Source organism: Ruditapes philippinarum, unplaced genomic scaffold (assembly GCF_026571515.1).
Source record: "Ruditapes philippinarum isolate M1 unplaced genomic scaffold, ASM2657151v2 ctg684_1_1_1_1, whole genome shotgun sequence".
Lineage (NCBI taxonomy): Eukaryota > Metazoa > Mollusca > Bivalvia > Venerida > Veneridae > Ruditapes > Ruditapes philippinarum.
The window spans coordinates 60372-77730 of NW_026855648.1; the positions used below are offsets into that span (position 1 = coordinate 60372).

The window sequence follows — 17359 nt, forward strand, 5'->3', positions numbered from 1 at the left end:
CAAAACCAACATAATGGGTTTGCGACCAGCATGGATCCAGACCAGCCTGCGCATCCGTGCAGTCTGATCAGGATCCATGTTGTTCGCTATCAGTTTATTTACTTGTTATAGAGTATGTAAGCGAACAGCATGGATCCTGATCAGACTGCGCGGAAGCGCAGGCTGGTCTGGATCCATGCTGGTCGCAAACCCATTATGTTGGTTTTGTCGTTTTGTCTCTCTTCGCTGATTCAGAAATCATGTAGGATAAGTAGTTAGTTACTTGTTGTGACATTGGTAGTTACTGGTTAGTTATCCAGGCAAGTTGGTTAGGTGGATCAACCACTAAGATATGATCGAAAAAATTTAAAATTGCCTTAAAAATCAGATAAACAAATAAACATGTATATATGTACATAAAGTGCTCACTATTGGCAAGTTTATCTGTGCATCATATTATATAAGTGAAAAGTTTTTACAGTAAAATGTTGTAAAATTTCAAACATTCCTGGATTTAAATGAAAATACCTTTCTTTCATTATAGCTAAAATATACTACAATAAATTACTATCAAGTAGTGGCCTTAAATACTTTGTTACCTTTATTGATAAGGAAAGAGATCACTTTAATATGACTTATATTTAATCAAGAAGAGCAAAAAAATCATTACTGGAAGAAAGCAATAAACCTTTCACTAATCTTGTCTTAAATGTTTCAATTATATGTGACAAAATAGTGTATAGAGCAATTTCTTAGATTAGATTATTAAAGTTAAAGGGTATTTCTACAGTATGTAATTCAATAAAATGCCATAAACTGCAAAACATCAGTGCTAACTTCTAATAAAATTTTCAAAAGATAAACAACAACTGAACTATAATACTGTGTAGAATCCGATCTTATATAACAAAATATAAAAACACAACCACCAAAAATATAAGATATGCTTTTAATTTTCTGCTTATTATAAAATGGTAAGTTTCTATTCATTATGTACATGTACACTGGTACACCTGTAATTAGCTGTTTTTAGTTGAGTATCTTTAAAGAAAACATTAATGACTAAAAGTTTATCATTAAAAAATAAAGAATGATTTATAATAAATTAACATCTTTATGCAAGAGGATCTTCTCCTGTAAGTTCCACTTAAATCAAGTTCAGATAAAAAACCTACATTATCAAAAATGTCAATTCAATGATATATAATCACTCTGAATTTCTTTACTAAAAATATTCACAACATTATTAACAATATACAATATTCTTAAAAGAAAACAACAGCTTTGAAGAAAATCATTAATTGACAATTGGCAATATGCTTTCATAATATCAATAAAAAAGTTCAATAAAACATAAATAATCTAACAAGTAAAACAATTCACAACACAAAAAAAATCAATTACAAATCACAATTTTGTGTTTTCTTTGATTTCATCATACACAGGACTGTAAGGGTGATCACTCTTTGTGTCCTTTTCTGAATCAGTGTCCATAAATAGAAACTCATTACTTCCCTTTGGTTCTCTATAACCACCTAGAGTTACTTTCCCATCACTATCAGTGCCGGACTGACTTTTAACAGCTTCAGAAACAGGTGGGGCGTATTCTTCTGGAATGTCCAAATCAGACTGGCTGTCTTCTAATATAACAGCTTCTGGATGATAGACATAATTCTGAAACTCTGACGGAACACTCGATCGCACGCTCGTCCTAACAGACTCAGTGGCATCTGATGGTTGACAACTGCTGACTCTTGGAGACTCGTACCCATCGTATGTTGCTGACACAGTCTCAGACTCTGCCTTATGGCATTCTGTATCAGAATCTATTCCCCTATCTGCTTCAACTTTCGAGTCTTCAGATTCTAATTTCTCTGTTCCACAATTTTCTGAAGCAACAGATTCTGTTTCGCTTTCATTTTTACTTTTTTGTTCTATAGCACCTTGACCGTCTGGAGAATCCTTCCCATGTGGTTTGAAAGAAAATGTACTTATATGTCTGTAGTAGGTGGGGTCTGGTTCAGAGTAATGTTCATCGCAACCATCTACTATACTTTGCCGATCTTTTTCCATTTTTTCTATAAGAACTTTAATTTCTTCGCTTGTAGCGTAGGCAAGATCGGCAGGTTTGGCACGATTCTGGACATTGACTCCAGGCTGGTTCCCCCACGGTTGATGATATATCACATGTTTACCGGTTTCTGGTGTAGCGACAGTAGACTTGTCATTAATCTGCTCGTAGTAATTTACTTGATGACTTTCCTCCACATAAGGATGACATTCTTTGGCACTTGGTAAACCCTGGTGATCCTTGTTCTTTTTCCTTCAAACAGAAGAAAATAACTTTTATTTAAACACTATGTACTTATTCCACAGGAATACATATACTATACTTTAAGATAACAGACTGTATTTAACAGGTATGTGAGAGGCCATGCTGATATTTCTCAAAAAATGATGTCATAGCTAAAAACACCTTCAAACATGACAAAAATTTATAACAGAAACTCTCAGAAGAAAGCAAGAGTAGCTTTGGTTTTATGATATTACCCGATAAAGTTTAGAAATATCTCTTTTATTTATTGTCACAAAAATTATTTCTAAGTTTATTTAGAACATGTTTTATCTGATCATATTTTCATTAGCTTTGTAAAATTGTTAGAATCTATTTTAATCCCTGACCCTCTGATTCTGATGACTTTAACTTAAAGAAATACCAATGTCCAACTGAGTATTATCTAACAGAATTAACCTCAGAAACAAATCTAACACATCTTTGTTCTACATCATTTCTGTTTATCATGCATGTAGTAGTCACATGTTCTAACATCAATAAAAAGTTTACATATTCAGAGATAGGGAAAGCGAACATTTTAAATATTTAATATCATTTTAACATTTTCATAGCCAATATCCTTGCTAACAAATTTAATCAAATTCAAAATTTTATTCAAACAGCAAGCACCGTTAAAACTGTCATCCCTACTTAAAATAGAAGTATGATCCTGACAAAATGAAAACCATATTACATTTCATATTTATTATGTTATTTAAGCAGTCACTTTTCCCAGAATACTTGCATTTTCATATATATGTATGTGTGTGTTAGATTTTGTAATGTAATTACTACAAAGTGTGTTCCAATAATATAAAACAATATAAAAATGTAAGCTGCTAAGACAGGTGGTCTAAAATAACTTGTAACAAATTAAAACAAAGGCACAGGCAATCTCCTGGACTATACCCTCAGTTTTATAATTCAGGAGAAAAACTTGTATGTAATAAACTAAAGAAAATAAACTAAAGAATCATTATGAGCCCTATATATACTGGTTTAAACCCTGTCATGCTTTGTTATTTAACGTTCCACATTAACATTATTGTATTAAGTCTAATATTACTTTAATGAATTATCATAAAGAGTACTTCGATATAATATTAAAAACATTTTTTCTGCCCTACACATTTTACAATAATTTTAAAAAAAAATGTTTCAGCAGTTTTAAAACCTTAAGATTTACTTCTATCACTTACTCACCAAAGTTTTCAACATTCACATTTCTGGCTAGAAATTAAAATAATGCAACAATCAGTTATAAGTTATAACCATTGAGCCAGGAAGTGGCAGAAACTTGATTCCTCAAAACCCCTGGTGAAGGCCCTACACTGCAGAGACTTTCAGATTGTAAAATTGTAAAAAAACAAAACCATCTCATTGACATGGCAGTGTGAGACAGACAAAAAGGTAAAAAAACCAGTTTATTTCCTTCCTATTCAGAGATTAAAAATTCCACTTGTCTACTGGTAATGATGCGTAGAATTTATAAGAATTGATGCAGGGCGAGTAGAAAAATGTTGCCTGCACATTGGATTTAGAAGTAGTTTTTTTTAGTACTCATCCTGCAGGATGAGTGACTCTGAAAATGTTTTTTTATGCCTGCTATTTACACCACCATTCTGCAGGGGTAAGAGTTGTGTTTACAAACAGTCATGATGCGCCACAAAAAATTCTTTTGTCATTACAGTCTTTACTTATCTTTTCAGTAACATGTCAGGCAATGTTCAGCCACAGGCTGTAGTCTTAACTCTCATACATGCACATGCTTTCATTCTCAAAAACACATGCTTGACTCTAGTAAATTTCTGAACATTTATAAATTAAAATTTGGGTCCAAGGGTAATTTTTTAAACAAATGCTTTTATAAACATCAAAATAAACACAAATGTATCACCCATGCACTTGCATGTTAAACTTTAACTTAGACACCTACCAACCAGGATTTACAACTTATATATGTAAGGAACTCTTCTGAAATATCAAAGTTTTTTAAAATTATTTCTTCAAATCAAGGGAGGCAATTTTTGTGAACTACTTTTATCTTGTTAATGGCAGTTGTTTCCCTTTAGTAGGTTCAAAATTTTCAAACTGTTAGAATTCGGATTGCTATATAGTTTAAATGCGAAATGGTTATAGCACAAAAATCAATTCTACTCACTGAATTCTAATCTTAAAGATGACATATTAAATTCTCTTATATTTATTTTCAGACAAAGATTTCTACTCTCATCTAAATAAAATGACATCAAATTTATCAAACACACTTTTGCAATATCAGTGATAAATTGGAAAATATAAAATGTAAGTGAATAAAGAGACAATAATAAATAAAAAATATATTTTACTTTTTCCTGATGATGAGACAGACCAGTACAAGTAGGAGTATAAGAACCACCACACCTGCCACGATACCACCTATAATAGCCGCCATAGCTGTAAATATAAAATATACACATTGTATCACCTTACTGAACATCAGTATATATTTCCCAGGAGTGTAACTTAAGTAAGTAAAATTGTTTACAATTAACAATAATTTAAGTTTAGACCATTTAGAACATGAATAATACAACAAAAATATTTTACCATTTATTGAGTCTGACATGTTGGTCTTTTAAAATGCAGTAAATTCTTTACTTTCACTTATATTCACTTATTTTCATACTATGAACTATGAATTATGTTAACCAAGAGTTTATCTAGGTATTCAAACCTTCAACTTTCACGTTTCACTTTTTGGATACAGTTACAGTTTATATAAATTATTCTTTTGAATGAAGTAACTTAACCTCTAACTGTACCCAGTTATCTTATCTGACATTTAACAAAACTTTTCCTACAGTTAAACCCTAAAAAACATACATCTTAATAACATCTGCCAAGGCAATTATAGATTTTAAAGATTTCATAAAATTAAGTTTGTTTTAATGGCACGCTAATAGCATTTACTTCTTTGAAAATATGAAGTTAAAGTAGGCAAAGAAAAAGAAAAGGTTAAGTACATCAATAAATTACAAACTTCCATAAAGTCACTTCATTTTAACTGAAATCAATGAAAAATCACAATTTGAAAATAAATCATGAAGTCTTAGAAAAGAGATTGTTGCCATGTTTTACATTTATCCTCAATTTAGAATTTTTTGTGACTGTTCCTGGCAAATGCAGAGAAATATTCAAATTGCGCTATTTTACTTAAACCATGTATTTATATTGTTTCCAAGTTGAATCAAATATGGACCTCTGAGTGCTAGTAGGAATAAGAAGAAACCAATACCAGGCCATCCTTCACATGTATGTAGTGTGACCCCAGCTGTGCCATTTTTGTATTTTGATAATGAAACCCCTTAAACACTAATGGACTGTTCTAAATTTAAAGCTGGGCAAGTCCATTATACAAAGTTATAAAGTAGGGGTTATCAAAGTCCTTGCTTGTTTGTTTCATTTTACGCCTTTTCCCAACAGTATTTCAGTCATATAGGCGGGTAGTTTCCTAACCATTGTTCCTGGAGAGTTAACCCAGAACTAGACTACCTTCCTTCGCGCTAAACTGCCAAAGCATCTCCCTAGGATCGAACCCACGCCAGAGAGGTAACTGGATTAAAAGTCATCGACTCTAACCCTTGACCACGGAGGCGGTTACTATCAAAGTCCTACTACATAAACAAGGCAAGTTAAACTTTACTGAAATACTGTAAAACCTGTACAGTAATGTAACACCTCTGTTATGTGCATATGCATGTACTGAGTTATTGTGCCAATATTAGCGTCATGTTAGCTTGACGCTCCTTTTTATATGTTATTGACGTCATTATACGGGTTGACTTCCGGTAATGGGAAATTAAACAACGTTATTGAAGAACCAGTGCAATCGTTTCATTATTTAGTCTTTACACAACAAGCTCAATGGATATCAAAACATCTAAACAATATGTAAATTCATCATTTTCAGTCCTGTTTTCAATATATTTAAATTGATATGCATTGTAAGACTACATATTGACACAGACTTTCATTTACAGACCAATGGTCTTTGAAGATTAAGATTGGAATGTATTTACTTTACAACTACTGTCGTCCACAGTTTTAGCAAGGGAAGTATTGGGGTGACAGGAAACACTTATCATATGATCAATTAGGCTGTAGACAAGCTGTGAAAATACAGCAGATATGACAATTACACAAATGCACCATTAAATATTTAGAGAAGTAATGCACTCAATACATGTCTATCACATTAGCTGTGAGTGCAGCCATTAACAATCAATGATGATTAAACTACCACATCTCATGATTTATAGATACTATAATATTTCTTAAGCCAAATGCAATTCATGAAATTTGCCTGTTAAAGGCAGGAACTATGCTCTAATTCAATTCATAAACATTAATGATTACTATAAATGAGCAATGTTTTTATTTCAAACACATGCAAAAATTCTTTAACATTACTCTAAACTAGTTCATAAACATGACCATACATTTAGGAACTTACCAAACCATAACCATTGTGTTTAATGTAAACACTACACCAGTTCATGAACATAACTATAGATGTAGAACCAAATTTAGTAAGTGTAATCAGTTAATAAATTTCAGTAATTTAATTCATAAACTTTACTGTAAATGTAGAACCAAATTAAGTAAATGATCTTTAAATGTAGACCCTAATTTTTTAATTCTAGTTCAAAAACTTTACTGTACATGAAGATATAATTTAGTTCATACATTTTGCTGTAAATGGAGATCTTATTTAGTTCATAAATTTTGCTGTAAATGAAGATCTAATTTAGTTCATTCATTTTGCTGTAAATGGAGTTCTTATTTGGTTCATGAATTTTGCTGTAAATGTTGATCTAATTTAGTTCATAAATTTTGCTGTAAATGGAGGTCTTATTTAGTTCATAAATTATGCTGTAAATGTTGATCTAATTTAGTTAATAAATTTTGCTGTAAATGGAATCTTACTTAGTTCATAAATTTTGCTGCAAATGGAGATCTTATTTAGTTAATAAATTTTGCTGTAAATGTTGATCTAATTTAGTTCATAATTTTGCTGTAAATGGAAATCTTATTTAGTTAATAAATTTTGCTGTAAATGTTGATCTTATTTAGTTCATAAATTTTGCTGTAAATGGAGATCTTATTTAGTTCATAAATTTTGCTGTAACTGGAGATATAATTTTAGTTCAAAAACTTTACTGTAAATGGAGATCTTATTTTGATCATAAACTTTACTATAAATGTAGGTACTTAGTTCATAAACTTTACTCTATATGTAGAACTAATGCAGTTCATAAACTTTACTAATTGTAGCTGAAAACATTTTCAATTGCATGATTAATACTTTAAATATGCAAATACCTTATACAGTAAAACCTGGCACATTAAAGGCCATAGTTTATTTCATAAAATGAACCTCTACATATTAATTACTTGTTGTGGTACAAAGACCTATTGACTTCTATAAGATGGTCTTTATCAACAAGTTGTACTGTATATTATTTTAATGTTGTAAATTGGTGCCAAATATTTTGCCAATTAAAATAACAATATATACAATCAGGTGTTATTTATATCTAATTAAGAAATAAACAGTGATTTCAAGGTAAAATCTCTAGTGTGCACACATGCCCAATAACTTGAGTTACTTGACTGACTTTATTCATAATTTAGTATGAAAACTATCCCACAATTGTCTTCTGTATTGTCAAATAAAAATATAAACTTGAAGAAAAAAACAATACAAATGTCTGTTTTAATTTGTCTATAAGTGCTTTTAGCTTAGTTCATTTCATATCAAACCTTCATTTTAAAATAAATTGACAATCAATTTCTCTCAAAACTGCAATTTAAAACAAAACATCATAAAGCATCTGTAGGGGTTTTTATTTCAAAGACAGACTCTGTCAATTACTTCAAGAGAGGGTCACCTTGGTAGAGTCACCCATAAAGCTATATCTCATTATTGAAATATTTCTATAAAGTTTAATATTAATATAAATAAATGTTTTTCAGATTCTTGAATAGAATGTCTGTGTTATTCAACACACATAAAAACTGTACATGAACAGCATAAAATGTTCTGATGATGCTATGATTTCCTGCATGTGTCATTGGCCCCTCAGGGATATATTTCATAAGGTATTTTGGAATTATTCATTGTCAATGATAAAACAAAACAACAATTATTGTAAACTATAGACAACAGATACACAGCTTTATAAACTTAATTCATATATTAAATATTCAAGCTTTAATTTAAATAATAGTGTAGAGATGACATGTACACAATGTTGTATAACATTAGTGATATCATGAACGTACCAGGATTTTGTTTCTCCCTAGGTTCATCCTTTTCTGGTCTACCAATGTCATGGTCAATGTCATCAGGATCTAAATGTATTATAGCTGTAATATATAAATACATACTCTTATATATACACACAAGTATTATAACGTAAACATGATGTAAATATTGTGTATAATATTATGTTGAAAAATATAGAATTATAAAACAAGGACAAAGGAGCAATGACAACAAGCAATTATCATAGTATTGCAAGCAATCCATAAGTCCCCTACCGGTTAGAACCCCATCAACATTCTGAAGGGCCATTGGCCATTCACTAATGTTTCAATTTTTCTCTATTTTAAGTAAATTTGTTGGAAAAGTTCTTTAAAAGTGATCACAGGAAATAGTTTTTATGAACAGACAGACAGACGGACTGAAGGACACTCTAAAGTTAATATTTGAAACATCCCTGTTACCAAAATATAACATTTTAAAAGCAAAATTCTTAAAGAGGAGATAACTCTTGAATTAAAGATGCAATTTCATAAAAAAATTTCATCTCTTTTTTACTTATCACAAATATTGTTATATTTGCCATGTTTTAAGCCTATTTGTTGCCAAGGCAACTGATATTTTTTCAAAATAGGAAAAACAGATAAGACATGCATAATCTCAAGACTGCTATCTACCCATATGTCAAGTTTCATAAAAATATTTCCAGTACTTTTTGAGTTATCACTGGATTCAGTTTATGTGTAAAATTTGCCATATTTTCAGTCTATGTGTTGCCATAGCAACCAGAATTTTCAACATAGGAAGAAAAGAAAAAGACGTGCATAATCTCAAGACCGCCATCTACCCATATGTCAAGTTTCATAAAAATATTTCCAGTACTTTTTGCGTTATCACTGGATCCAGTTTATGTGTAAAATTTGCCATAATTTCAGCCTATTTGTTCCCATAGCAACCAGAATTTTCAACATAGTAAATAAAGAAAAAATGTGCATAATCTCAAGACTGCCATCTACCCATATGTCAAGTTTCATAAAAATATTTCCAGTACTTTTTGCGTTATCACTGGATCCAGTTTATGTGTAAAATTTGCCATATTTTCAGCCTATTTGTTGCCATAGCAACCAGAATTTTCAACATAGGAAGAAAAGAAAAAGACGTGCATAATCTCCATACTGCCATCTATCCATATACCAAGTTTCATAAAAATATTTTCAGTACTTTTCAAGTTATCGCGGGATCCAGTTTTGTGGACGGACGGACTGACGGACGGACAGACGGACGTCCGGCCGAAATGGAATAAGGGGCCATTTCTTTTGTTATTTTCTATTGTTTAATAGAGGGCCAATGGCCCCTTACTCTATTGTTACGGAATGAACTCTATTGTTCTCTTTTGTTATGTTTACAGTTAGATGGCCCCCTATCCCTTTTCGGTAGTGCGGACGGACTGACGGACGGACGGACAGACGGACGGAGGCGGTAAACCGGTAGGGGACTAAAAAGTGGAGGTGGGGTATACACATGGGTGCAAGTTCAAAATATAAGAAAACCCTGAATAAGGCATTTCTTTATTTGGTTTGTATGCAATGTATATATTCAATTATATGAAAAAGAGCACTTTCAGGATGCCTGAAAACTTGTACCCATGTATACATCATGTATATGAAATATAATAAAAACAACCTGTTGTATAATGTGTCAGTAAGCCTAAACCATTCTTATAGATAGAATCAAGCACTCAAAAACATTATGCAAAATAATTTCTCATTAATTTCCCAGCATACAATTTTTGTTACATGGATGCTGACAAATATCAGGTTAAATGGTCCTTATGTTAACTTTATCTTCTGTTTAAAATAAGATTTTTTTTCTAATAATACCATTTAAAAAATTCTAATTTGCATGATTGCATGACTAGAATCACAAACTTGTTATTTATCTAAACCAGCTGACAGATAGAAACAACTTTAACTAAATGAAAACAGTCTGATAGTGAACATTTGCTATAATAAATTGTTATGTAACTGTCACTTTGTCTACAGAGGACTGTAAATTGCTGTAATCACAGTAAAATGGTTTCCCCTCCATTAATTGAATTACTTTCTCCATCATATTGAATACTTTTAGTTTTAAAATACAAATGGAAAATGTCCCTATGTATACAAACATTACTGATATTCTATTACACATCCTAATATTATAGGTTCCAACCTAAATTGATTTTCCTCTAAAATATGGACTTGCTTCTATCAAAGGTACATGTATGTTGTTTATAGTCTGATAAAATAAGGAAATATAACAGACTGATTGTTTTGTTTAAATGATCTGTAATACATGTAGCTAATGTAACACAATCAACAACCATTATCACTAGCACAATGATTAATGTCCTTAACTAGAAGAATTTCAATCTACAAAACTGAATGTTTGGTTTGATTTTGTTCGTTTTAAATCACAAATATAACTGTAATGGTAATATGGCAAACTTTAAGCTTTAATGGTGGAGTAAGACCTCAGGTGCTCCTCTCTGTGCATTATTTCAGTCACAAGTCAGCACCCGGGTAGAACAACGACCTTTCATTAGCTAACAAAATACATGTAGGTTCCTAAAATGAAAGAATCCAAAGTCTCTGGGCAAATTAAATCCTTAATTAATGAGGGGAAAGTTATTCACAGCAAGTGACATCAACCACTTAGCCACTGAGGCCCTGCAGAAAAACAAGTTGCTTTCAATAGGGTGATTTGGAGTATTCTCACCACCAGTTAAGTTATATGTCAATTATCAAGATTGCATAGGTTGTCGAGGACAATTTAAGATGGCTGTCTATTAACATTTTGTGAATTCCCATTTTAAGAACAATCAGCAGCATATGAATGACTTAAAATCAGAAGCTACAATCAAAAACACACAGAAGACCCTATTACTACTATTATTTTTCTAACAAACAAACAGGTACAAATTTCAGTATCATACTTGGTTTATTATTTTTCCGTTCTGGGACATCCTCCACTGTGTCTATGGTTTCTGATTGGCTAATTGGTATGGCAGGACAACGAGGGGCAGTCTCCACACTCCGAGGGCCACATGTCACCCTGACCTTCACATCCGAAAGAGAAGCTGAAATTTAACATCTTCCCGACATTAATATGACAAACAAAACAACTTAGAATATTTGTATACATGTAAAAGCACATAATTTTCATCAAAATTTAAGCTCTATGCTCAATATATATATTCTAGTCATATGTATAATATTGACATTTATCTTAGAATTTGTTTATACAGAAATATATATATCTTTTTTGTATATAAATGAAATAAAAATACAAATTTAGTGATCTAAATATATATAGGGGTTTGGGGGCAGAAGGATAACATTTTTACCTTGTAGAATAAACCTATGAATTACAGTGAGTATCTATTTTCAATAAATAACTGACCCCATTCTTAACCTCAATATCATTTTTTCATACTCATCATCTAAACATACTATACTTTATATATACAATATATATTTTAACCTAGGACAGTAACTCCTAGTTTATATGGTTAGAAATAAAAAAGCTGCACCTCTGATAAGATATTTAGTGAGATATTAGTTTAATTTGGTTGATAAACAATCATAATTATGGGGAAGATATTTTCCTACAGATAACAATCTGCTTTATTTAAAGCATATACCAGTACCTTATTCTTTAAAGTATTGTTTATCTAAATAATTACCTACTCTAATGTCATTTTAATTGTTTTGATATTTTACTATTACCTGTATAACCTATTTTATTTATATATGATATATCAAAATGAATGAGTAAATAGATATATATCACTGTGACCTCGAGGCGAACTATTTAAAATTACTAATCTGTACACTAGATCTATACATTATGATGTGACGTTAAATAAATCTGATAAGTAATGTCTTACAATGTTTCGTAATTTTCTTAACCATTTACTGACAATAACATAATTTGACAGCTTAGAAAGTATCAAGTATTGACACCAGTTTAAAAGTCACTAGTGTAAGTCCTATTCAAGCAGGTAAAATTATTTGAATTTCACATTCAGTTGGATTATAAGACTAACTTGTTCTGTTCAAGCATATAAAAGTCTTTATAAAAACATACTTCTTAAAAAGAACTTATAAGGGAAATGACCAGTGAATTGACATATCCAATACCAGAAGAATTGATATAAAAACTTACAGCAAAATGCCTCAAGACAAGTAAACAAATTTCTTAAAAAAAAATCAAACTTAAGAAATATACTAGTATATAACAAGTTTGAAAAAGGTATTATAAATAACAATAAGTTCTGTGATATTTTGTAAAGTCAATGTAACATGTTTTATATCCAAATTTACTATTATTATCATCATCTTTTTAACACCATACACACTGATGACATTTTTGCATACTCGCACACATTAAAAATGTAAATTTTGAGAATAGTAACTGCCTTTAAAAGACTAGCTCACATGACAACAGCTTCAACATTTTTTTACATTAAATTTTTCTCAATTTTTATGAAATTCAGCATGACTCTTGATGCATGCAGCTTAAAATTTAGCTTTATAAAAAGTCCTGATTCCTATGAAATTAAGATTTCACAATCTGTAAAAAATGTGTCTAAATCAGATATAATCTTATTAAAGATTTCACAAATTGACAAACAGTTATAATATTAGCCTCTAGATTATCTTGTTCACATTTTTTTTTGTCAGTTTTGATCTTCTGTAAAATTACATTGATTTATGATAACGCAAACCCTGTAGTTGTGCAAGATGTATAATAATGTATTCCAGCATTTCAGTAAAGACATTAATTTTATCTATTTGTTCAGGCACACACATACATTTATTGAACCAGACAGTTTAAACATATATTTTTTTTTCAATGTAAACAACACCCTGGTCTGTTTCTATCTAAATTCTCGTTAGCATCTTAAGACCTTTACTGGTTTTAGCATAGTGAAATGTTTGCCAACAAGATTTTCTCCCAACATCTTAATATTATGTCTGGTTACATGATCATTTTTCATATTCAAAACTTTTCCTTTCCTGCAGCTAGTGATATAAATAGAATTGATTTTTGGAAGTTTTTTCTTTTGAAACTACATTATCTGTCTTATGCTTTTAAGAGAAATTCATAAATTACATTAAGGTTTGTCATAAATTACATTTAAAGTTTTAAGCATCAGCGTTTTTCCCAAAATATCTGCCAAGCTTTTATAAGGAATCCTTAATATTGATAAGAAATTACTTTATAATAAAAAAACATCTTTGCTACTTTAGTGAATCAAACTTCAAAATATATAACGTTGGCTAGTTTAAAAACATGAAAAATAGGATTCATTTATACTCAATGTTGAATCTCTCAATTTGGATAGAATGTCACTTCTTTGAAAATAGTAATGTTGTTTTGAATAAACATTTAAAATAAACATTTAATTTTCCAATTTCAACCTGACATCATGGAAATATAATGACAAATCTACATTTACAGAAATTTACTCAAGACTCCTCATACATTACAATTGAAGGAAAGATTACTCTTACCTTATTTTATAAAAAATAAATGACAATTTTTTTTAAATGCTGCCATTAAGATTGGAGCAATTAATATAAATCATCGCATTCTTCCCAAGATCTCATAATTATTCAAATATTTTGTTTTTTCTCCTAATGCCAGGGATTATTATAAGATACCTTCAGAGACAAATACTTGAAGACATGGAGGAAAAATTTACTGTTCATAGATACTGAAAAATTCAAGCCTAGAGCTACTGGCATTGTATTGTGTATACTACTGTAGAATGACTCACTCCAGTATGCTAATGAATTAAATTATAGTATAATTATGACAGAAGGTGTTTCCTAACACAGTTAAAACATCATAAAATCAAGAATTTAAGAATTTAAATTATGCTTTCAAGGCAGATGCTGAATGAGGAGATTTCCTTTTAACCCAATTAGAGAAACTTTGAAAATTATTTAACACAACTAATTTGCAAGTTTTGACAGATGGGGTGTACTTCTAAGGGGCATACTTCTTAGAAACATTTACAAATTTTACTGAGAATGTGCAAGATAATTGACAATAAACTATGTGTAAAAAAACTAGTATTTCTTTCCTCTTGGAATAACTTTTCAGAACTTCTGAGCTAAAAGATGGATTCACCAATCTAAAATTTTCTAATATGCCTTTTTGTCTTCTAGCCTATCCTTACATGATGTTAAAACACCACAATGTTGTGTATTTCTCAAACTGAATTTTGTTGTCACAGGACCAGACATTTGTCCGTGATTAACTTTTATATATTAAATTGTTTTACTCAGAAATATGACATTATATTGTCCATCATTTATAAATGGAAACACGTTTATACAAAAAAATCATTCGTGTTCATAATTTATATAAGACAATTACAGATACAAGCTGTCATAAGGTGACAATAATTATTATCAAATTAATTATGAAAAAATAAATTTATCTTTACATCTGTTACACAACATAGTTACTTACATTGAATATATGTATATTTGAATATATAAACATATAAAAAGACAACGTTTCTGGAGAATCGAGTACATAAATACAACATTATTTCAAATTTACATTTCTTCTGCAAGCTCTTTCAGAATAAATACAAATTTAAAATAACTATATTTATGTACTAGCTTGCCCAAAAATGCCCTATATTTAGTCCCATATTTGGTACTTATGTCTGGCTACGAAATTCATCAGGACACAGGTGGCAACAAGATTGAATTTTTCAGCAAGTTGTACAATTTGTTTATATATTTGACCTTTATGTATTTTCATGTAATGTTTAACATTAAAATATACCTTGAACTTCAAGCCAGACTTTTGTTGGATAAACTCTTGGCATTTTATGGAGAAACAGCACCATGTTGTTTTCGCTGCTAATATGAAAATCTTCAAAACCGTGCAGAAATTTGCCCGACTCGCAGCTATACAGTTTCTTATCCCATTGTCCAATCAGTTCCATCCTGCTGTCAAGTGAACATTTGGTCAAGTTGTCTTTATCTTGTAACCTTATATCTACAGCTCGGAATTTCAGCTTCGCGGTGGTGTTGCAGACGTCGGGCGAGATGAGACACGAACATTGGTTATAGTTATATATACTAGGAGGAATAGCCGAGTGATGAATGTGTACAGATTTTGCCGTCACCGTATGCTGGGAACAGATGTCTATGAACGAACGATCTAAAAATAGAAAAATAATGATTATTTATTATTTTGCTATACCCTATCTCCAAAAATATAAAAAGAAAATTCATATTTATAATAAAGGAAATGGTAGACCAATTGAAGTTTTTCATGCCGGAACTTAGGCACATTCAAGATCTTGGTTTAAATGAATTACATGCTGAACAGTTGACATCTTGTATGAAATAATTTCTCTGTTTCTTCTTAAATTTAAATCATTCTGTAAATTAGTGATTTTTTGTGTGTGATTAATACATCCTGACAAATACTCCAATGATTTATGTTTATTTATAGTGGCAACCGGAAATCCAAATGGGCCACTGACACTTCAAAAGACTGTTAGATATAGTAATTCTATATTTTGGAGCTAACAGCTACAGAAATCACTCTATTTCAGGAGGAAGCAACATTTGGACCTTTTTACATGCAAGGAGTAAAGCATCATTACAAAGGGCCTCTGTTTTTTATAGCCTTATTTGAGAGACTTGTTAATAACTTAAGTTGGAGTAAATGTAGATCATTCCCACAATCCTTTATTCTCAAAATTTCTAAGCTCAGCAAATATCCATCATATTACTTTTAAGTAGCCGTACTCATTACAGTCAATTACTGAATTTATTCTTTACAGAAACATTAAATTTAATACTTGATCTTTGAACAAAATATAACCTCATAAGAAGTATAATTATAAAAGTATTTAAAATGAATATAAAATGCTCATTTCATAAAGGGAGGATTTAAAGTCCTCAATCTCTAGTTGGCCACATATTTAAAAGATTTGCTAAAATTTGAGATACACTAAAAATATATGACATCTATAGATACATTTCAGTAATCTATATGTAACAGATTACTTGTTCATATTATAATATAAGCTGGATTTTACAGTCAATTGTTGTATCTGTATTCTACGAATTAAACAGAACTTTATAATATCTTCAACTACAGGCACATTGTCAACATTTTCTTTAATAAAGCTAAACTAAATCGAAGTTCTTCCTGCAAATTTCATGCAGTATAAACATGTACTGATGTTAATTCTGGGTAAAACTGATTGCCTCTAGAATACATTATTTGAAAACCACAAGCTAATTTGATAACACGACAAGAAAACTGACAATAAATTGGATATAACTACAGCTTAATTAGCAAAATGAGATAATCAAATGAGATGTTTAAATAATTCAATTTATCCACCTTTGTTTGTTCTTGAAATAAACATCAACAAAAAAAATGGTGATAAATTATACACAGCCCCCTTGCATCACAGTCAATCCATTTCCTAATTGTCAGATTATTTTTTTTCACATTTCACAGATTAGTATTGATGTTTTAATAATGCAAATGGAGATATTTCTGGTACATTTCAGAATCCTGAACTCTGCTGAGAAATATGCAAAATTGAATTTCACTTGATCATGGATCTATTTTCTCGCTGACGATTTCCCAAGGGTGAGCGCGTATGAATGAAGTTTTCACAAAATGCACAGCTCAGCACTTTTTCC

The 17359-nt window shown here is 30.5% G+C and overlaps 1 protein-coding gene across 1 annotated transcript in view; it reads right to left on the reverse strand.

The window, feature by feature from the left end:
• Window positions 1-212: 212 nt before the first annotated feature.
• LOC132744005 (uncharacterized) overlaps window positions 213-17359 on the reverse strand; it is a 37146-nt gene continuing 19999 nt past the window's right edge. Inside the window, exons 3-7 of the mRNA XM_060732605.1 lie at window positions 15471-15851; window positions 11596-11739; window positions 8642-8725; window positions 4663-4750; window positions 213-2302 (exon numbers count right to left, since the gene is read on the reverse strand). Of these exons, the coding sequence (XP_060588588.1) occupies window positions 1387-2302; window positions 4663-4750; window positions 8642-8725; window positions 11596-11739; window positions 15471-15851 (1613 nt within the window). The 3' untranslated portion in view covers window positions 213-1386. The remainder of the gene's footprint in view (window positions 2303-4662; window positions 4751-8641; window positions 8726-11595; window positions 11740-15470; window positions 15852-17359) is intronic.